The 22695-nt window shown below is 46.5% G+C and overlaps 1 protein-coding gene across 1 annotated transcript in view; it reads left to right on the forward strand.

The window, feature by feature from the left end:
* PEX14 (peroxisomal biogenesis factor 14) overlaps positions 1–22695 on the forward strand; it is a 117932-nt gene that overhangs the window by 3752 nt on the left and 91485 nt on the right. The window contains exon 2 of the mRNA XM_018559036.1: positions 1434–1481. Coding sequence (XP_018414538.1) covers positions 1434–1481 — 48 coding nt within the window. The remainder of the gene's footprint in view (positions 1–1433; positions 1482–22695) is intronic.

A 22695-nucleotide genomic window follows, 5' to 3' on the forward strand; every position in this document is an offset into this window, starting at 1 on the left:
GAAGCCCGCCCCTCAGCGGGGCGGGCTTTCGATGATCGCAAGTACGATCTGCCCGTCCAAGGTGGGCAGATCGTACGAGCTTTCAATAAGCATACAACCATCGCAAGACAAAAGTCTTGCGATGGTCGTAAGGTGTATGGGCACCTTTACGTTGGTGGAGTCCAGTGACGATCTCCCTTTCGTTGGTGGAGTCCAGTGACGTGCCCCCTTACGTTGGTGGCCAGTGACGTGCCCCCTTACGTTGGTGGCCGGTGACGTGCCCCCTTACGTTGGTGGCCAGTGACGTGCCCCCTTACGTTGGTGGCCGGTGACGTGCCCCCTTACGTTGGTGGCCAGTGACTTGCCCCCTTACGTTGGTGGCCGGTGACGTGCCCCCTTACGTTGGTGGCCAGTGACTTGCCCCCTTACATTGCTGGCCAGTGACATGCCCCCTTACATTGCTGGCCAGTGACATGCCTCCTAACATTGCTGGCCAGTGACGTGCATCCTTACGTTGGTGGCCAGTGACGTGCCTCCTAACATTGCTGGCCAGTGACATGCCTCCTAACATTGCTGGCCAGTGACGTGCATCCTTACTTTGGTGGCCAGTGACGTGCCCCCTTACGTTGGTGGCGGGGGAGGGAAGGGGAAGACTATAGAGCAGTGGTGGCGAACCTTGGCACTCCAGCTGTTTAGGAACTACAAGTCCCATGAGGCATTGCAAGGCTCTGACAGCCACAAACATAACTCCCAGAGCCAGATGTGTGTTGGGATTTGTAGTTTTGGCCCAGCTGGAGTGCCAAGGTTCGCCACCAATGCTATAGAGTGTTACTTGACTGACAGCTCTGGGGCTGCTGACATCACATCCAAGATGGCGACCCCCAGCAGCAGTCTCGGAGCTTTCGGATGCCCACATAATGGAGGATTGAACCACAATGCACATTTCATGCAGATATAACGCTGTGGGAAGAACTGCTGCGAACAAGGAAGGTCCATGGGCACTTCCAGCCAATCAGCTGCGGGCTGGGATTCCCAGCTGCATGTAAACAAAGGGGCGGGATGCTTGGGCTGAAGTACTTGACCTTATATGGCCACATGTACCAAATATAGGCATGTAGCCATATAAGGTAAATTACATCACTGCATCCCGCCCCTTTGCTTACACCAAGCACTGGGCGGGGAATTATCTGCCTGCAGCTGATTGGGCAGCACGAAAGGAGCTCCTTCCAGGTTCGGAGGAGGTCAGGTTTGGTCTGAGCTAGGGATGTCTGAGCTCATCCCTAGTGATCACTATAGATACAAATACATCCTAATGGAGGTTCTCGTCAATGCTCGCTGGTATAATCCTTCTTCTTCACTTATAATCTGTATTCTTCATGCTACGGGGTCCAGCTGGGTCCAAACCTCTGGGACATACTCCAGCCTGATCAGCTCATTTCTCTCTTCTTTTTCAGAGCGGTCCCTCGGTGAATAATGAAAAGAGGGTTCCCCGGGAGCAATTGGTGAGTTAAAGACAACCTCCGGCCTCCTTTTCAGCACGGCAGTAATAGTTTTCTGTGTGTGATTTGTTAGATTTCTTTTCTCCATCTTGTTGGGGGGGTTTTATAAACCATCCGTCCAGCCATGTGCTAGGTCAGTGCCATTCACGTTCCTGCCACTAGATGGCGCCGAGGAGCATAGGCTCCGTCTAGTCGCTGGAATGCCATGCAAATGGAATTAGTCCAGCCTATGCTCTTACCCTTTATGTTAGCGGATGGTGACTACGATAATATCTGAATGCCTGACTCCAGCCAGATCTGTTCGGGGTCATGCACATGGGCAGCTGAACCTGTACAATGTAAATTCCTGTGTATTTTCCCCCTTCAGGTAGCCACAGGTGCTGCAGCCTCCTATAGAAGTCAATGGCTGTAAGCTGGTATACGTAAAACACACCCGTGCGTATGGGCACGCAACCCTGAACGCAGGCCGTGCGTATGGGCACGCAACCCTGAACGCAGGCCGTGCGTATGGGCACGCAACCCTGAACGCAGGCCGTGCGTATGGGCACGCAACCCTGAACGCAGGCCGTGCGTATGGGCACGCAACCCTGAACGCAGGCCGTGCGTGTGGGCACGCAACCCTGAACGCAGGCCATGCGTGTGGGCACGCAACCCTGAAGGCAGGCCATGCGTGTGGGCACGCAACCCTGAAGGCAGGCCATGCGTGTGGGCACGCAACACTGAAGGCAGGCCATGCGTGTGGGCACGCAACACTGAAGGCAGGCCATGCGTGTGGGCGCGCAACCCTGAAGGCAGGCCATGCGTGTGGGCACGCAACCCTCCGGCCCTCCAGCTGTTGTGGAACTACAAGTCCCATGAAGAATTATAAGATTGGCAGTTACAGGCATGGTTCCCAGAGGCAGAGACATGTTGGGATTTGTAGTTAAAGGACAGCTGGAGTTGCCCACTCCTTCCTTGCAGTCACGGAAGGTGCCATCTTGGCCTCTATTTGGATTGCAGATTGCCGTGGTGCTGCACATGTGATCAGCTATGACACCGGCCATTTGAGGGCATGAAAGTTCAGTTAAGACCTGAAATAAGCACACCGGCGACCCTAAATGTTGGCACGCCTTGAAAGTAACTGTTTTGGGAGACATTACATTGGTGGGTAGAGTTCCTCTTTAAGGTGGAATTTCATTACCAACCTGATAGACCAGAATTCTTTGATTAACACACAAGTTTGGCAGACTGACTTCACCCCTAAGAGTTGTGGCAGTCCAGGACTTTGTCTCCCCTGCGATCTTCTTTGTGATGGGGCTTTCTGGGCCATTACACGATTGTTATAACATTGTTACTGACCAAGTACACCCCTTCATGGAGACGGTATTCCCTGATGGCAGTGACCTCGTTCAGCAGGATAGTACACCCGGCCACACTGCAACAATGGTCCAGGAATGGTTTGAGATGTTGAATCCAAATTCCCCAGATTTTATTCCAATGGATCATCTGTGGGATGTGCTGGAAAAACAAGTCCAATCCATGGAGGCCGATCACCTCACAACTTACAGGACTTAAAGGATCCGCTACTGACTGCTCATTGCCAGATACCACAGCACACCTTCAGAGGTCTAGTGGAGTCCATGCATAGATAGGTCAGGGCTGTTTTGGAGGCCATAATAAATATATAGATATATACCCAGATAGTATAGTAAGTAAAGAGGAGTTTGGCCAAACAAATCCACCTCTATCACCCCCAAGGTATTCGCCAACTGGGAACAGAATGGCTGTAAGAAAATCATAATGGATTTTATCACATATATTTAAATACAAACGGCATTCACATGGGGACATATTGGGCAATTAGCTGGGGATCTGTAATTGTAAAACAAAGGTTAAGTTGCCCGTAGCACCCTATTCGGTGTTGCCCGTAGCACCCTATTCGGTGTTGCCCGTAGCACCCTATTCTGCGCTGCCCGTAGCGTCCCATCGCCTGTTGCCCGTAGCGTCCCATCGCCTGTTGCCCGTAGCGTCCCATCGCCTGTTGCCCGTAGCGTCCCATCGCCTGGTGCCCATCGGGTGGCACGTCCCATCGCCTGTTGCCCGTAGCGTCCCATCGCCTGTTGCCCGTAGCGTCCCATCGCCTGTTGCCCGTAGCGTCCCATCGCCTGTTGCCCGTAGCGTCCCATCGCCTGTTGCCCGTAGCGTCCCATCCCCTGTTGCCCGTAGCGTCCCATCACCTTATCCCTTTCTAGTGCAGAATGTGAGAATGAAAGGGATTGTCTGGTTGTTCTGGGAAACATGGACTTCCTGTGAGGCTAAATATGCTGTTATATCTGCACTACTATTACATGGGAAGACGTGATTCTCCTGGAGCCAGTTAGCCATCTTACAGACAATAGCCTCTTTCCTGTGTGCAATAAATGGCGGGTTCAGAGGTTAATGGACATTTTGACTACGGGTGCACCCAGATCCAGCATATTTGGGCAAGGCGTTCCCACCGCCTTCAAGCATCTCTCCCTTTCATCCCGGTGCCAGCTCCAAACTGTGTTTACATTACCTCAGGGGATCCCTCTCCACCCCACCCAGCCACACACTCCAGAAAGGACTTGGCACCAACTAATAGCTTGTGGAGAGTTCACCTGAACAAACACGGGCAGTCCATGCCAATAGTCCCAGCAGATTTTGGGGGCATGCCATCTCTAGTACTCGCATGAGTCCAGCTAAAAATAGCTCTTCATTCGTCATTGACCGTTCTAGTTCTTTCATTACGTGTTTCAGTGACACAAGGCAACTCTTGCAGTGTATCAGGCCTTTTAAAAAAATCTACCATTGTGATTGCTTATGTCCCACTGTGCTTTTAGCTTAAAGCCGAACTCAAAGGGAAGTTCCACCTTTTGAAAAAAAAAAGAAATGAATGCATGTGTTTATTTTGTTGCATTGGAGCCAGTAAAGCATTGCAACTGCAATTAGTGGATCGTGGGAGCAATGCTCTTGTTCCTGCAGACTCTTCCTCCCGTCCATTTTCGTACCTCGGAGGAAGAATGAAAGGACTGCAAGTGTGGTGACATCACTGCATGTGTATTCCATTGAGAACTTCAAGTCCCTCTGCCGCAGTGGTGGATGTGACTCGTAGTTTCTCCATGTTACAGATACTGTCAAAGGATCTGTGAATGGATGAAGCGGCTGTATGGGCAGAGCCACGCACAACTGTGCCGATCTCAAACACTAGCAGCTCGCATGGAGAAGAGCCCTGCGATACAGGTAAGTGGGGAGGAGCGGTGGGAGAGGTTTCTGCGATCTGACCAGTTTCATATTATACCCTAAATATGGGTGTAACTTGAAACATGGTCAGAAATGTGAACTTAGCTATTAACCTTGCAGCAGAGAACTAGGAGTGCACAACTGTGTGTGTTCTTAGGCCCGATGTCAAACTGAAAAAATAGAGCGATTCAGTGTTGTCCCGTGCCCCGAGCACCTCGGCGGCAGTGCCCCGAGCACCTCGGCGGGGTTGTCCCGTGCCCCGAGCACCTCGGCGGCGGTGTCCCGAGCACCTCGGCGTGCCCTCAAATGTTTTGACGAGATTTTTCTGCATGAAAGTTCGTACGAAAATCTACCAGTGTATGGCCAGCTTGGGACAGGAAGTGTGTTGCTGGCAAGATCACCAGATGAAAGTAAAGAAAAGGAAGCTTGAAAAAAGAACACTAATGCAGCCAACACATCTAAGGACTGTAATATGATACATTTTTGTTCCTGGGTTTAGGGAGAGAGCATTGGCGCGGGGACAGGTGTGATATGACAGGTACACTTCAAATTAATCATTTAAGAAGCGCAGAGGTGTTTTAACACACGCCATCCTCCTCGCTCCGGTTCCACATAAAGATGCCCCGGGCTACGTGCAGCTTCTGGTGGAGGGGGGGGGGGGGCCTGTGTGCGCAGTTGGACGTCTCAGAGACACTTTAGGCGAGATAAAGAGGAAAAAAATGGAATTACGCTTAAATTGCTTTTAGAGACCAGATTTCCATGTCATCAGAGCGTGCCTAATGCACGAGCTAAGTAGTTCAGCAAGCCTGTGTTTATATTGCATCAATCACGTATAGGAGGATGATATAGATATGCAGTGCAGAAGCCTTCTCGACTGGGCCCTGGGGACCCCGCTCCGAGCTGGAAGATTGAATGGGCGTTTCTACTCTAAATACATCTTCTTTTCCAATTTCCACTCTTTCTCTAAATGCGGCCGACAATATTTACTGCTTACCATTTTAGAAAGGCCGAGGTTATTAAGACAACAGACGCGACATTGAATTAGGTCACTGTTTCTGTTTTTTCTGCTGTAAGTCTTCGAGGGGGTATATATCCTCCGTGTGGAGGGAGGGAGCCATTTTTAAGGCATTTATTATGCCGATCAGGGACTGTGAGTGGATGGACCATGCATAATTAGAGCTGGAGTTTTGGGCCGACCCATTGGTCACTGGGCAGGCATACTGTGGATGGGGTTAACTGAAATGTCCGAACGTGTGTATATTATGGTTATGCTTGTTTGCTGTTAAAGGAGAACTATGGGGTCAGTGTTTTTCCCCATAGTTGTCCTCAGGGTCACGGGAGGACATAAACTAGCGTTCTCCCGTCACCCAAAGCTCAGTATATAGCGAGCTACAGCTCGCAGTATACTGAGACCGCTGCTGCTGGGATGGATCCCGACATTACTGTCCAGATCCACCCTGCTGTGTGATTGACAGCTGGCTCTGCCTATCTAGCTGTACCTGCCCCTCCCCTGTTCGTTCCTCCAGTCAGCGCTGGAGGATCGGAGCAGGGAGGGGGGGAATCCCTGCACTGTCAGTCACGGCTCCTCTGCTGGGACAGGATCGAGAAGTGAGCGAGCGACGGTATGTATTCCCTCACCTCCCGATCTATTGAGCCGACGTGTGACAGTTTCATTGTCACACGTCGGCTCGAACTATGAGGAGGAGTGAAAATCACTCACCTCATAGTTCTCCTTTAAGTCGTGTTTCATTTGCCCCTGGAATTTGAAGTTAAGCAGAATTAACATATTCCACTCCTCAGTTATAAGCTAGATTTAATGCTCAATTCTGAGTTATTTGAATGCATCCCCCCCAGGGGTCTTATTATTTTTACTTTTCCGGTGGTGGGCAGGCCCTGAATGCTGCAAAGGATGTGCTCATGTTTTTTTTTTTTTCAATGGACAAAAGGGATGATGCTTTGACTTCCATGGCTGGGTGAGGTGGACCACTATTCTGTTGCTACCGGTGTAGAATATCAGTTAGACCAGGGCAAAAAGAGTGAGCAGGTAGTTGTAGGCTTTCTTTTTAGAAAGCCCAGTATTGCCTGCATAGTCACTGGGCGGCCTGGAGCCGGACTGCGGACAGGGTTAACTGTTTTCCTTGGGACTGGATTCTTAAGGGGTGAGTAGCAGGATTTTGCCCCCAAATTTTAGGTTAAGCTTCAAAAGCTAAATCATCTTATTTGGTCATTTGAGTGGCCAGGATTGTTTTTAGTTTATTTTTTCCATTTCTTTACTCTGTCCTCCCCTGCAGAAGGTGAGACGGTGTTGCATTGGGACTTAGGCCTTCTAATTTCTGACTCGCGCCACCTCCTTAGACACTTTTTCAGCTTCCGCTTACAGAATCAGCACTCACCACTGCACCAACACCCCCTTCCCCGTTATCATTGCGTTTGCAACCCTCTTTTTCGCCACTATGCTTGAAATTCTCCAGTACCTGCTGAGCACCCCATTCTGTGATCTCCACCGCTGCAATGATGCACCCTTCCATAATCGGCTCATTTATTGAACGGGCACCTTTCAGAACATTACTTTGAGATGCTGAATCACGGTTAGCCTCACCTATGTTACCTACAGTCTGCTGTTATTGCAGGGCCACGAGACAGAATGGAGGGGCACAGGGCTAGAGTAGGCATTAAAAAAAGGTTTCTTCGAGACTAAAACCTTCATTGTTGGGAGAGCCTCATGTTCTGTCTCATCTACTTTCCTGCTTCACAGGCTTAATTTACTCAAATATAAGTCATTATTTGTGCTTGGTGCTCACTGTCCTTGGATTAGAACTTGGATTGCTCCCAAGCTCCTCTGTTTGTGTTTTGTTATAGAATCACATGAGGTGTTGGGAGCGCTTCTCATTACCGCTGGTGGCTTTTTCTTTTGTCACATGCAAAATAATTCCTGTAGCTTGTTTTGTACGGCTGCTTCCATTCCGGGGATTCGGATGTTTTTCCCAAAGCCTAAGTCTGCATTTGCACGTGAGAGGCTTTTCCTGGGCGCTTGAACCTTAAACCTTGGGTGAAGTACACACTCCCACAGTTAGGTTACCCTAAACCAGGGCTGGACACATCCCGGGAGCCAGGTCACCAGTGCAACCTAAAAATAACAACTGGCGCCTAGCTTTTGAGCTCTTTGTTGTCAATGGAGCTGGCTCCTGAGAAGAATCCCGTTGGCTCCTGGATTGGACAGACCGGCTCCTGAATTCCATATTAATTTGCCCTAAACTCAAATTATATAGCTGGCGTGTTTGACGATAATGTGTACTGTGCACAGTCACTGCAGTAATGATCTCTGAGCGTGGGTGTTCACAGGCGATTTGTGAAGCATTTCTATTTGTGCACGTTTTTTTCCCGGGTGCATTCAGGGTTACGCATATTTTGTTTTAGCCAATTAAAAGCTGGGAACTAGGAGATGGTTGTTTGTTAAACCTTGAAAAGCACAGATTTTTGGGTGTTTTTCAGGCATCTATGGGGCCAAAAACTGCTAAATCTGCTTCAAAATGAGCTTGCGTACCTTTTTGATCTTCAGGCATCGAGCTACAAGCGCCTTAGTGGTCATATGTGAAACGCGTCATGCTGAAAAAAAACTGGCACAGCAGTGGATAAGCAGTGGGATCAGCTTGGTTCATATATCCTAAACCAGACATGTCAAACCCAAATGGAATAAGGTTGGTCCTGTTTCAAGGCAGACCTAAAGAGAAATGATAATTTTCACTTTTTAACCCGATTACAAAACATGAATTGCAGTTTTTATTAATTAGTTAATTTTGTGCATCAGAATCTTGCAGCATTCCTCACACCCTCCAAACCCAGGGTGTCAACACAACAGGAAGTGAGGTGACATCTACCCTACTACAACACGGACAGTTGTAAAAACGTGACAATTCCTTATTCTACCGAAAGCTTTTGCATTCATTTTAGATGTGAAAATTTTAATATGAAATATTTGTGATTAGGCACACGTTTTATATCAGAAGAGGCATGCTATTTTCCTTTTGCAGTAAGACCTTCCTTACTGCCTGTTGGCAATCTTCTTTAGAATGTTCATTGAGCTGTGCATTTGCATGCCTTGATGCCGGGGTGAATGAACGCCCATGCGCATTTGTGGGAGTTGCATCGTCCCTGCCTGGCCAATCAAGATGGCTGAAGATCCTGAACCCCAAAGAAGAGCAGGCAAAGATGACAGCGAGGGGAGGTACATATGGTGCCACTTTGAATACTGCGATAGGCAAAGACGGTATTGGCTGTGACACAGTTTCCATGCACATGTGTGGAAGTTGCGTCATCCCTGCCTGGCTGATGATCCTGAACCCTCCTTACCCTCTTGTCTTGCATTGTATTGTAAACGTTGTGCAAACTGTTGGCGCTATATAAATCCTGTATTATAATAATAATACCCCAAAGAGGAGCAGGTGAAGATGCCGGGGAGGGGAGTATAGTGTCGCTTTAAATACTATAGGCGATATGCAAAGATGGTGCGGGCAGGGACACCACATAAGTAAAGGTAGCAGGTGACCAGAATCTAGAACAGTTCTGCAAAATGCAGCAGGGGATTATGGGAAAATAGGGGTTTAAAGTTGCTTTTTTTCCAACAGGGTGTAGATAATCGACATCTAATACTGCTGATTTCTCTTGCAGAACGTTGGGTCAGGTTTAGTGTTGGAGTTCTGGATTCATTTCATGAGCGAGGGGTGAAGATTTATGGTTCAGGATCAGGGTGAAGGAGAGAACTTCGTTTTGAATATAAGCACTTCAATGCATGTTCAGAGGTTTGCCATTGTTTTTAATGTAGCCGGTTCATTGGTGCATTGACATACGTTTGTGTCTGTTTTCTCATGCTTCAATGTGTGTTATAAAAGCTTTTGAATGGCAGTGCATGACAATACACCTATCAATGGCAATTTGTTAGAGGTGCATTGTTATGCATTGCCATTCCTATGAAAAGCTTTTATAACACACATTGATGCATAAAAAAACAGACACGTTTTTTTTTGGCCAACTTATGTCAATGACGCATGGATTTGAAGTCAGCTTTAGTGCTTGGTTACTGCTTTATTCGGGGTCAGGGAGACAATTTGCTGTGGTCGTTAGGTCACTTTGGAAGAGGTGTTCAGTATTGGCAGCCTACATACACTGAGTGGCCAGTTTATTATGACCACCTGACGTTTGTAGGCAGATTAGCTATAATTTGGCGTTGAAGTTGCTAGAGGGCCAGACCATTATAAATAGGGAAGCAGGTTGGTTACCACGACAGTAGAAGTGATTTGTTTCTGAAGATACGGGGAAACAACGCGATGTAACAGCCTTTGAACGCGGGATGATTGTTGGCGCTCGGAGCCATGGAGCGAGTATCAGCAAAACAGCAGAATTCCTTAAATGTTCAAGAGCAGCTGTTGTTAAAGTGTTTAAAGACCGGACTGTCAGCTGAAAATCTGGGTCTGAACGTGCGAATTGTGGCCGTCAGCGACTAGTCAATGTTAGGGCAGAACAGGGGAGGGGCAAGACTGGTACAAGACAACAGAAGGGCAACAGTGCCGTGTCAGATTCCTCGCATCACCTTTCATCATCTCGTGGAGTCACGAGGCGGCCCAACGAAGTACTGATGGGGTTGTCATAATAATCTGGCCACTCAGTGTATTCTGCATATATGAAACACTGCTAAGTGTGATAGCCCGGCACTTCTCCTGTCTGTCCACTTGGTGGCAGCAGTCACCTGTATTTTGGATGCAGACTCGCGCGCTCAACATGGGGGTAATATAATTGCATTTCCAAAAATCCGTCCCCTCTAAAATCCTTTGCCCTGCAGGAAACTGTATCGTACAGGTTAGCACCCTGCTGTCCTCCCGCTGCGAGAACTCCCTGGTGTAGTCGGATAACTGGTTAAACTGGGAAAAGTGCCAGCACAAAAACGGCAGTACTTTAATGGAGCCATATTTCACGGCTCAGAGTGACGCTGACACCATATCCACTCTGCTGCTATTTATGGAGGAGTATTGAAGGATGGCAAGGTGTTCTCAGGATGCTGAGCCCTGTTCCGCTGTGTGATTTGTTGCACTTGGGCCTTTTGTTGTATACAAGCCGGAAAAGTGATGGTACATGTGTAAAGTTAGCGCGGTGTGCTTAATGGGTCAGAAAGGTGTTCCCAATAAATTGCACACAAACAACACAACTTGACGCTAATGAAACATATTTTAAGTGCTTGCCTGAAGCTTAATGTTTGGCTAATTCAGTGTGAGAAATACGCGTGAAGTCATTGCAATGTAGACGTCTTCGATTTGCGTGATTGCTGGCAAGTCGACTTCTCCCTGTTCATAGGGAGTCCACTGGTGAGAGATCCACCAGAACTTCCATTTCTACCCAAACCATCACCATCTTAAAGCTAAACTCCGGCCTTACCTTCAGCCTTGCACAGTTGCACCAGTATTGAATTTTTTTTTTTACCCTAATTGTGTCCAGATTGCCGTTAAAACATGTGACTGTGATGTGGGGCGTGTGGAGAAGGGTATAGTAGTAAGCAAGTGTGAGAGGAAGACATTAAGAAAGCAAAAAGGTAAGCATACCCTTCACTTCTCACCTTGGCTAACAATCCATGAAGCGACCATGATCAGAAGAATTGGGTAGCACTCAAAAGTGGCTTTTAATCTTCTCTGAGGGTTTTCTTATATATGCGGAGAGGAAGTGGAACTAAGTAGATTTTTAAGGTTTTGTGAATTCTTAAATACAATTCACAAATGATGAAAACCTGTCTGTTCCATCACCATCTATGACTATGAGCTGTTCCATGCGCATAATGTTGATTTAAGGCTTCCATCCATTCTGCTATCGATGGTATGTCGATTTCCAGTGGCGAGGTTATCTTGACCTTGACAAGGTCCTGTGGTTGAGATCGCGGGACCACCTCCGGCTCCTTAGTGTCGGCCTTTGAGTTCCGCCATAGTAGTTCTAGAGCAGGGGTGCCCACAATTTTTGTGTTAAGATCTACTTTTCAAATGAGGAGCTACATGGGATCTACCACTGAAAAAAAAACAAAAACTCCCTCGCTCTCTCCTGGCTGTCTCTCCTCCCTCTCTCCTGGCCGTCTCTCCTCCCTCTCTCCTGGCCGTCTCTCCTCCCTCTCTCCTGGCCGTCTCTCCTCCCTCTCTCCTGGCCGTCTCTCCTCCCTACCATTTGTGAGGCTCAAACTTGACCATTTAAGGCCAAGGAGTTGGTCAAGATAGAGTAGTTAGTCTCGTGTCTCTCGAAGTGCCCTACAAGTAAGAATAAGGGGGCCTCCTTCTAATACCAAATTAGTGTCGGCACAAAGTCAGTCCAATCAGGATGGAATTTCTTGCCATTGGCCAGGAAAAAAAGATCTTAACTATACACTGATTGTAAGTTAGACCGCTGGTGTGATGGGCACTGAAGATACATAGCCCGAAAGGGCGATTTGTGAGCTGGGACCGTACTTGGCCTTCGCACGGAAATCTCCTTCTGGATCCTTTCTTCTTGCGGCGCCTGTATGGTGGATGGGTTATTAATCAGTCACTTGAAGAAATTTCTGTGAAAGCTGTGAAAACCACAAACACTGCGCAACTCCAGGATCATAATTAATAAGGGCTGCCGCTTTTAACTCTCAACACGACCCGCTCGCTGGTGGGGAATTACATCTGTTGAGGATTGCGAGTGTTCTCCATGACAATGGCTGTGAACGTCTGTGATTGGCCAGGTCCTTTTCATCAGATGTGTAAAGAAATAGATTATCTCAGCGCAACATGCTTCAGACCATCTCCTGCCGAATTCTTACTCCTTGTAGACTTAGGGGCTGCTCCTCACAGAGATCAGGGATTCCCTTCAGCACATGCAAAGAAACAAAAAAACAGAGCGCCGCCTCCATGTATAGAATCAATTATTGAAGAATGCCCAAACGATAAAAAGTGTATGCAGAAGAACACTTTTTAGCATACTACAGATTGTCACAACGGATATTCAAAGGGAGTTCACCCTGGTTACAGGCCCGGCAAAGGTCAGCGTTTTCCCTGACGTCTCTCACTGCTGCCTTGGTTTACACGTTTCAGGGGCACGCCCCCTTCGTCAGAAACGTAACGTGCCCCGCCAGAGACCGAAAGATCCGCCAATCGGAGACATCCACTGAAGAGATGTGGCATGCCCTGATTGGCTGGCCCATCAGCCCTTGCTGTGCTCACAGGTTTCTCTCTACACGCCCACAGGACCGTGACTCGTATCTATCCATCTTTTAACTGTAATTAATATTAATTGGTATTCAGCCTATCAATTCCAAACTGAATGTTCGGCTTGACGCGGCTTGCTAATATCCGTTGTGACAATCTGATTGTATGCTAAAAAGTGTTCTTCTACATACACTTGTGAGTATAATTTTTATTGTCTTGGCATTCTTCAATAAATTATTCTACACATGGAGGTGGGGCTCTGTTTTTTGTTTTTTTTCATTAGATCTTAACCCTTTCCTCACTTATGGGTTAGGGCGTCATCACAGAGGCCTTTCGGGTTAAAGGAGAACTATGAGGCGGGTGCTTTTCACTCACCTCATAGTTCTAGCCGACCTGTGACAATGAGACTGTCACAGGTCGGCTCAGTAGATCGGGAGGTGAGCGAACACATACCGGCGTTCGCTCACCTCTAGAGCCTGTCACGGCTCTCTGCCGTGACAGGGGAGGGGCTGGATTCCCTCCTCCCCGCTCCGATCCTCCAGCGCTGACTGGCGGAACGGGAGGGGGCGGGTACAGCTGGCTCTGCCTCTAGATAGGCAGAGCCAGCTGTCAGTCACGCAGCTGGGGGGATCCAGACATAATTACTAATAATTTGGACATACTGCGGTGTCTCAGTATACCGCGAGCTACAGCTCGCGGTATACTGAGCCTAGGGTGACGGGAGGATGCTACTTTGTGTCCTCCCGTTACCCTAAGGAGAACTATGGGGAAAAGCCTTGACCCCCATAGTTCTCCTTTTTTAAGGTCTCTTAAATGCCAGTTCCGTGTGTTGACTCGCCCTCTGGATTCTTATTCTTCTCAAAGATTCCAGTTGAGAGATCTTTCTGCGTGTAAACCCCTCTATCCCCCAACCCGGCTGTAGTGATGGTGTCACACTCCGCTATTCGCACTCGGACCACCGAATAAAGAAACACCACCAAAGATTGACCGCTTTGGTTATGTCTTATGATGTCACTCATTCTTAGAGATTCTGCTGGCTAAGTTTAAAGAAAAAATATTTTGGTCAAGAATGTGTTTTGAAGTGGTTCACTGATGTCCCTGTTTAGCTATAAGCTATATATAAAGTCTTGGTTGTCAACTGGTGGGTCGTGACCCAAAAGTGGGTCGCGACCCCGTGTTCAGTGGGTCCCCGCATGCCTTCCTCTTTTCTAGTTGAGAGGCTCCTCAGCCTCTCCTTAGCCTCCCCCTAGCACAGCATTGTCTGTTCTCACACCGAGCAGCCATTCAAAATATGCTGCCTGGTGCTGATTGTCAGCTTGAGGTGGGGTGGGCTGGGGGTATGGCAACGAGGGAGGTCAATCCATACCTGCATTGCTTACAGCTCCCTTGCATGTCCTGTATAGGTGCCTGGACCGGAGTGACATCACATTCTGGCTCCCGGCACTAAAACCGGTTAAGTACTGCCGTGTGTTCCATTGCAGTGCGACTTAGGTCGCAACTTAATGACCGAGGACGAATGTGGGTCCTGGGGTTACACAGGTTGAGAACCACTGATCTAAAGGCAACATTTTGTATAGAGTAGGGAATGGTTAAAACCCGCAAGTTTTTGTATCCCATTGGCGAGACTTCTTCTTTACTTCCGACACCACAATCCCCCCAAGTGGATAAATCCCATCTTAGCATTCACCAGAACAGAGGCTTTACCGTGACTATTTTCCATTACTTGACGATGGTCACCAGGGCAGACAATGCCAAGTAAATTCCCATATTGGCATGTAATGTATCACAAATGTCCTGAAAACACACACACACACACACACACACACACACACACACAGGATTTCCACTCGCCCCCACGTAAAGTTGGCCACAGTCTGATTTTTTGTTCCTTCAGATCAATAAACTTTACCTGCATTTACGTATTCTGAGGAACTTCCTAAGGAACCTATTCTAATCATTAACAGGTAGACTGTGACATTACACAGTTGTTCACAAATGTTGTCGGTAAAAGTGATTATACTCGGTGTGTGGGCATCTTAAAGTGAACAAGTCATGGCAGAAATAAAGGTCTACCATTGGTGATCTGAAATGGCTAGTCACATGACTTTCTCGCCTTTTTAAGGAGGTCAGCAGTGCCAACCCACTTATTTTCTTATGACGGGTGTCCTTCAAGACCCTGTGTAGATATTTCCACCCCGCTCACCAGCTAATTTCTAACTATACCCCAATTGTAATTTTTCAGGGCAAATTTGAATCCAAATGGTGGCTGAGGGACAGTCTGTGATAATGATATACTAAGACCCGAGACCCACATTTTTCGGTCAATGCCACAAGTGGCTTCTTTTACTCGGGTCACAGCAGCATCGCCGATTCCCCTCAAGTTGAAACCACACACTTAATAGAAGGACAATTGTGCCAGAAAAGTGGCTTTGCTCTGTGTGAGGGGCGAGCAAAATTTAAACACACACAAAAAAAAGTCCCTTGTATCCTGGGTGACCCTTAAGATGGCTGGCCTAGTTACATTTCGAGCTGCTGCTGGACAATTTTTTAAGGATGACTTATTCATTCAATTATAAACTTGTAATTAAAGTCCAGTAATTTGAGCCCACGTATTTTGTTTATATTGAGAAATTTAGTTTTGCTCTTCAAAAGTGCTGGGTGCGTGCAATTCTGTGTGGCGGAACTAGGATTTTATTTGATCTTGATGCGGAGAGGGTGAGCTGTTTATTAATTTATTTTTATAGTGTTGGGGGTGGGTGGGTGCTATACATAGGTTTAAATGTTGAGTGCTATAGATTAGGAATGCATGAAAAGGATGGATTTAATAGTTCTAGAACTTCAGAGTGACTGGAACCTGCTAAGACGCAATGGGTTTCTCTAATGGCTCGTTCACAGCTTATTTAATTGTTCAAAATGGAGCATAGCTAAGTTTTTCCCCAGCACCCACCAACGCAATGGATTGGTGCGAACTGGACACATAGCAATGGTAGTTACTCTGTCCTTGCGTTGAGCCTACGTTGAACATTTGAAGGTGGGAACAAGTCTTGATATGATTGTTGAATGTAAATGTTTGCCATGATTGATTTACCAACCACTGCGTGTTTTTGTCTTCAAAGAACTCTTGTCGTCAAGTAGCATTGTTTTTTGATCCACTTCCTCTATTGATTTGTAAACCCCATGACCATCACACGTCCCATTTATCTCTTAAGGTGTGCCATGAAAAAAATCCCCTGCTGCTTGATTTGCCTGACAAAGTGAATAGCCCGATACTTCTAGGTATGAGTGATCATGTGACCTTGTCTCTTCTGCCCATGGTCCATTGTTGATTGCCTGAGCAGCCACTGGTCAGACATGAGCTTATCATGTGGAGGTGGGAAGAGAGTTCTTATAAGCTCCGGGTGTTGGGAGGGGTAAATAGTTTAGTTATTTGCCCGCTCTATAGACTGGAACACGTACTCTAGGCGGCCAAGCATACATGTTTATGGTGTCATCTAAAGAGAGCTTTGCTTGAAAGTGGTCAGATGGTGCTCACAGGTCTAAGCATCTATGTATGTCTAGGGGCCGCCTTATATTGGCCATGTACAGGACAGTTTTCTAGCTTTGTAACTGTTTCCGGCCAGCTGTGGAAATCAAAAATCATTAGGGCCTATTCACTCCACATCCAGATCATCACCAGACCAGATTGTTTCCGGACCTAAAATGCATCCTAATGTATCCCTATGCTATTTCTGGCCTCTGTTCACACCAGCACAGTCCGTACCAGACCAGACCACAAAAATACTGCATGTCTCATTTTGTCTGGTCTGGAATGCACTTGAACTGCAGGCAGGTCCACACCATTTTCTGGACCTCATCTGGTCCGGAAAATGGTGTGAACCTGCCTTTTAAATAGATTGGGGCAACCTAGGAGCATCTGTGAAATTTGCATAAATATAAAATGTGGGTGGCAGGTTGCCTTAAAGTGCAACTGAAGCCAAAACATTGTTTAGTTTTGAATAGGGTGGAGGGGTGTCAGGTTTTTATTGTTCTCTGTGTCCCTGTTAGGGAGATTCGCCCTCTCTATTTGTCCTGGTGACTGTTATTGCTGAAAGTGAACTTGAAAGAATTTCCACATTTTTGGTTGCCATCAAAACAGGAATTTGGAATTCCTCCAATGGGCACTCCAGTTCTGGTGACTACGAGGGGTTTCCTTTGCTTTAGAGCAGGAGTGGACGAATTCCAGAGCCAGTCTGTCCAATCTAAGAGCCAACTTAATTGACCACAGCTAGAGAAAACCTCAAGAGTTAAGGGCCAGCTGTCATTTTTAAGAAGCATCGGCTCTCTGGCTACTTTGATTTTTTCCAGCCTTGCTTTAGAGGGATTTTCTCTTCCTGTTGTGACTGTCGGACAGGAAGTGAAGGGAAATCTCCCCCAGTGAGACACAGATGGCAAAAGAAAGCCAACAGAGGTTGGTAACACTCCATTACTCTACCCAAAACTAAAAGAACATTTTTTTGGCTTTTGGTCTACTTTTTCAATCAGTTTGATTGTTTTTGTGACCAGCAGCTGGGTGGCAGTGGTGCAAATTGCTTGGAAATTGCCCTTTTGAAATAACTTCCTGCATGGCACCAAACGTTTCTGAAACAGGACTGATGAGACGTCGCTGTGACGTGCCCACCCAGTGCCACATTTTGTTTAATTATTTTTTTCTTTAAAGTTTAACAAGAGACCAAATACGCGTGAAAAGAGAAAAAGAGAGAGTAGCTTTTATTATAACATCTGTCCTCTTCTCATAAGAGAGTAGTATAGGTGGTCATTAAAATGTTTCCGGTAAACATTCTCTAATGCCCCCTTATTGTCTTCTTGGGCATTCCCCCCCCCCCACTCTGGTTTCAAGTAAAATCTTTTGATCTTGTAGTGCTATTCACAATGTAGTTCAAAAGTCCGTAGTAGTAACAATACAAGAAGCAGCGTGGGCTATAAGTAATATATTTCTTGCTCGCCTCACGACAGTCGGCTCCGGCCTTTGATAATTGAGGGTCATCTTGGTTCCTACCTGCCTTCCTTGAAGTTTTGGGTGATCTGGGAATGCATGAGCCTCAGCAGCTTCTCGTTGCCAGAGATGGAAGGGGGCAAGTTGTTTTAAAGTAAATAACCCAGAAAAGGGGATGCGTAACTCAGCATTAGAGGCAATAGGATCTCCCTGGCTGGATATTAATACTAATTCATTGCTGGCCCCCCGCTGTGCGCGTTATTTGTTTAAATTGGGAGAATCCCACTGCGCAGTTATATCCTCGCCACGGAGCCGCTCGTGCTGGCTAATTATTTAACGTTACAGGCTGATAGGAGCGGGAACCATTAAAGAATGGTAATGAGAAGCAAAACAGCACTAGATTAACCTTAGAAAGAGCTGTGTCAGCCTTCGGAGGAGCTGGCGGTGTTGCGATCCGAGCCATTTCCCCGCGTGCAGTAGGACAGACGCAGCCGGAAGGTCACCAGGAGAGGGACCTCTGGCCATTTCGCAGAGTGCGATGTGAGATGCTAGACTGCTCGCTGGATTAAAATGGAGCTAAGAGCTGCAAAAGACGCCATCAATTGTACACAGGCAAACAAGCCTACCTGTCCACTGCTCATTGCCTTCACCCAGATATAGCTGTGAGCACACGCCTCCTCCCCCCGCACTGACTGGGATACAGGTCAACAATCACCATTGCATAGATTTTATGGAACCTTATTTGAAGTCCTTTACTTGTCTCTGTTTTGTATACATCAAGACAGTCCTTTAAAGTAGAACTCCATTGATATACAGGTGAAACTCGAATAATTAGAATATCGTGCAAAAGTAATTGCAGTAAGTGCTGCAAAAGGGGCCCAAACCAAGTACTGAGTACATATGCATGCTTGTACTTTTCAGAGGTCCGATATTGTTCTATGTACAATCCTTGTTTTATTGATTGCATGTAATAATCTACTTTTTTGAGGTTGTGGATTTGGGGTTCTTGGGGTTTTCATGAGCTGTAAGCCATAATCATCACAATTATGACAAATCACGGCTTGAATTATCTTGCTTTGCATGTAATGAGTCTATCTCATATATTAGTTTCACCTTTTTAAGTTGCATTAGTGAAATAAATGAACTTTGCACGATATTCTAATTATTCGAGTTTCACCTGTATATGCCGCAGTCTGACAAAAGCATTATCACCGCAGTTTTTGTTTTTCGGAGAACCCTTCCCATTACCCGACCCCGGCTTTCTGATTGGCCAGAAAGCCGGCTCCATGCTCCTTTGTCACCTGTTGACGAGGTAGCATGGAGCCGGTTAATCAGGAAGCCGGGCACTTAGGGGCTGGAAGGTGGAACCATAAAGCGTAGCAGGGGCATGCAACACTCTTCAAAGTTTGTCAATGGTGAAGATTCTGTCAGAGGCTGTAGCTCTTGAACAGAGTGACGATCTGGGTCAGCACCCTTTGGGGAGGTATGTATTTCTCTTCTTTTATTGTGGGGTTGAATTTTATTTTTTTAAAGTTTTTTTTTTTTTTTTCACAGTGCGCTTAACCTCACGTTCCATGCGACTTGATTGGTTACATTTATTGGCGTTTCCCACAAAATGGGTTCCTGCGTTTGTACGTAGTTGACATGTGCTCTTTTACACGGTGTCCACTTTTCCTAGACTCCCGTACGAACTCATCGGTGCATCCGCCTCGATTTTATTTTATTTTTTTCCCTGCGTTTGCTCACGGCCTCCCAGGGGCTAACCTGGACCTTGGCCAGATTTCACCACAATTCATTCCATGTCAGTTTAATAAATGCACTACTTAAATTATGAAATTACAAAAGAAAAAAAAAAAAGAATGCACTTATTCAGACTCTAATACATTAAAAATAAGGCATTAAAACTCCAGCGTCGTTTTTTTTTGTTCCAGAATCAATAATGAACAGGAAGAGTTGCAGACATTAACAGCCGCGGACATCCAACGTCTAAGACATAAATTATCCGAGAAAAATGCACATAAGCCTTGAATAATGTAAATACATTAATGCATTTAATAATTTAAACATTAAGATGCAGGCAGGGGCTTATCTGTCAAAGCCGCCCGTCAGGCTCATGTGACTTTTGGGGGCCAAAGGTGCTTTTCTTTTTTTTTGTGGGTTCGGGGGCGTTAATTGTGCGCAGTCAGCGGTACTGTCCTGCAGCGGAGACAGGGCGATGCCTGAAATTTGCTGTTTGACCCTGACCGTTCACTAAAACACCGTTTGCTATGTTCACTAAATAGTCTAAATTATTTATACCGGGGACTGTTTTGTTCTGTAATTCAGAATCCATTACATCGCATGTTAAAGCTGAACTCTGGGCAATTAGGCACTCCCTCCCTCTCCTCTTGCTGCCCCCCCCCCACCCCCCCCAACTAATAGCTGTTACTTAAAAAAAATACGAAAATGCTCCCCTATTGCCACAATCACCTGTTGTCCCGGCTTCCTCCTTCCCTTCAGAGGAGGCAGGTGCTTCTTAGGGTGTCCACATCACTGCCCGGATGACGTCCAGCGATGGGGTCCTCTGAAGACTCTAGTGGCTGATGATGTCAGGGAGAAGGGATGAGTTTACTGCAGTGCTGGATTGACCAGTTGTGACTCTGGAAGGGGCCTATGAGGGACCCAGACAACAGACAAACTTGTCAAGGTATTTAAACAAAAACCTGCTCAGTGGATGAGAGGGGTGGCAGGAGAGATAAGAATTGCAATGCCCGGAGATGGGCTTTTAGGCTGAGCAGCTAAAAACACAGCTGTACAGGTCGCTAGGTTGACTACAATTTCTTGGCCCTGTGCAGATCACTAAGTTGACTACAATTTCTTGGCCCTATGTATTTCACTAGTTTGACATCCATTTCATGGCCCTGTGTAGATCACTAGTTTGTCTTCCATTTCTTGGCCCTGTGTAGATCACTAGTTTGTCTTCCATTTCTTGGCCCTGTGGAGATCATTAGTTTGACTTCCATTTCTTGGCCCTGTGTAGATCACTAGTTTGACTTCCATTTCTTGGCCCTGTGGAGATCACTAGTTTGACTTCCTTTTCTTGGCCCTGTGTAGATCACTAGTTTGACTGCCATTTCTGCTTGCATGTGGCTAATAGATGTAAAAATGATTGGACAATGGGTCTTAACCATTCCTTATGCTACCTCCAAAACAGAAAAAAATAAAAACATTTTTGCCTTACATACACTTTTTAATAGGCGGAGTTGAGAATCTGTGGCCTGCAGAATCACATACTTAAGATTATGTGTTAGCTCAGTATAATGGGCTACTGACAGCCAAGGGATTTTTACCCAATGTGGTACTCAAACAGGATGAATATAAAAGCTGGGCAGGCTTTTACCTGTGTGGGTGTCGCTGCTAAATGTTTGAGCCTGGTTGGAGTGTTTATTTTTGGTGGATGGTTTTTGGGCTGAATCATTCTTTCACTTCATATTGATCAGGGACTCTGGTGTGAAGCAGCATCTATTCTCACTTTGCTGTAAGCCGTTCTAGAAAGGAATGAAGAAGTCCTATATCACGCTAAGTAAGGGCTGCAGTAAATCACAAGAGGTCAAAGCTTTTTTTAAACTCCGACATCTCAACAAATCTTTTATTGGATGTTTTAAAGACACCTTTGTGTCTTGATGTGGAAGTAAAAAGTCTTTCTGTTCTTTATTTCTGTTTGAAGTATCGTTGCCGAATTTTATGAAGACGCGTCTTATTATACAATCTCCCAAAAATGGCTATTCAAAGTGCACTTTTCTATGTTTGGGATTTAGAAGCATTGACCCCTTTGGCTAAATAAAGGTATGTGTACCTGGGCAGTTTCCAGCTCTGCTTGAAATAATGCTTTCGGCCCAGTCGTAACTTCTTGGTTAAAACGGTCAAATGTTTCTCACTCCTCTTCCTCTTCTGCCACCATCACTTTCCCATCTTTTCCCCTTTTTTCATCCTTTACAGAAGTCCCCTATTCACTTTTAATTTTTTATTATATGTACCGTACAAAAATATGAGCATGAGAGACCCTTGTACCCTATACACATCAGTGGCCTCGGGTTATCTAGGGTACCAGATGTTCTAATTATTTGATGTAATGTTGAAGATCTGAGATCACGTTATACGTCATTTGTATGATAAATTTCTCCTGCTCAACTTAAAAAAATTTACCCTTGCAGTGGGGCTACCCCCACACTGCAAGGGCTTAAGTGCTCCTTTTGCTTAGGGGGCTCAAATAAAGCAGGTATTCTCCCCTGATTCTTGGTCCTGCCAGTCCCAGCAGCTTTTGTTCCACCGGGCTTCGATGGTCTAAGGACTGCTGACATCATCACATCTAATGAAGGTCTATTGACTTACATTAAGCTAGGTTCACACCTAGGCAATTTTATCCGCGTGGTATCGCACAAAACAGAGATTTGCATTCAAGTCTATGGAAGCTGTTCACACCTTTGCAATCGACGCACTTTTAGAAATCGCCTGTCGCGCAAAAAGGTGCAGGAGCTATTTTCGTGCAGTTGTCGCGCGGTTTGGGTTCCATAGACATCTCTATGCATTGAAAACCGCTCACCTGCTCAATTGCCTAGGTGTGAACCTAGCCTCGGATGTAAGGGCGCCAAGGGACATCTCACAGCTAGGGCGGAGGAAGGAAAGAGCTAAATGCTGACCACTGCGAGACTGAGGATCAAGTGAGTATATCTGCTTTATTTAGCCCCCTAGACAAAATGAGCACCTAACCCTTGAAGCGCGGAAGTAGCCCCTGTGCAAGCCTACGTTTTTTTTGGCGGGGCGGGGG

This window comes from Nanorana parkeri, unplaced genomic scaffold, assembly GCF_000935625.1.
Source record: "Nanorana parkeri isolate BGI_ZX_2015 unplaced genomic scaffold, ASM93562v1 scaffold376, whole genome shotgun sequence".
Lineage (NCBI taxonomy): Eukaryota > Metazoa > Chordata > Amphibia > Anura > Dicroglossidae > Nanorana > Nanorana parkeri.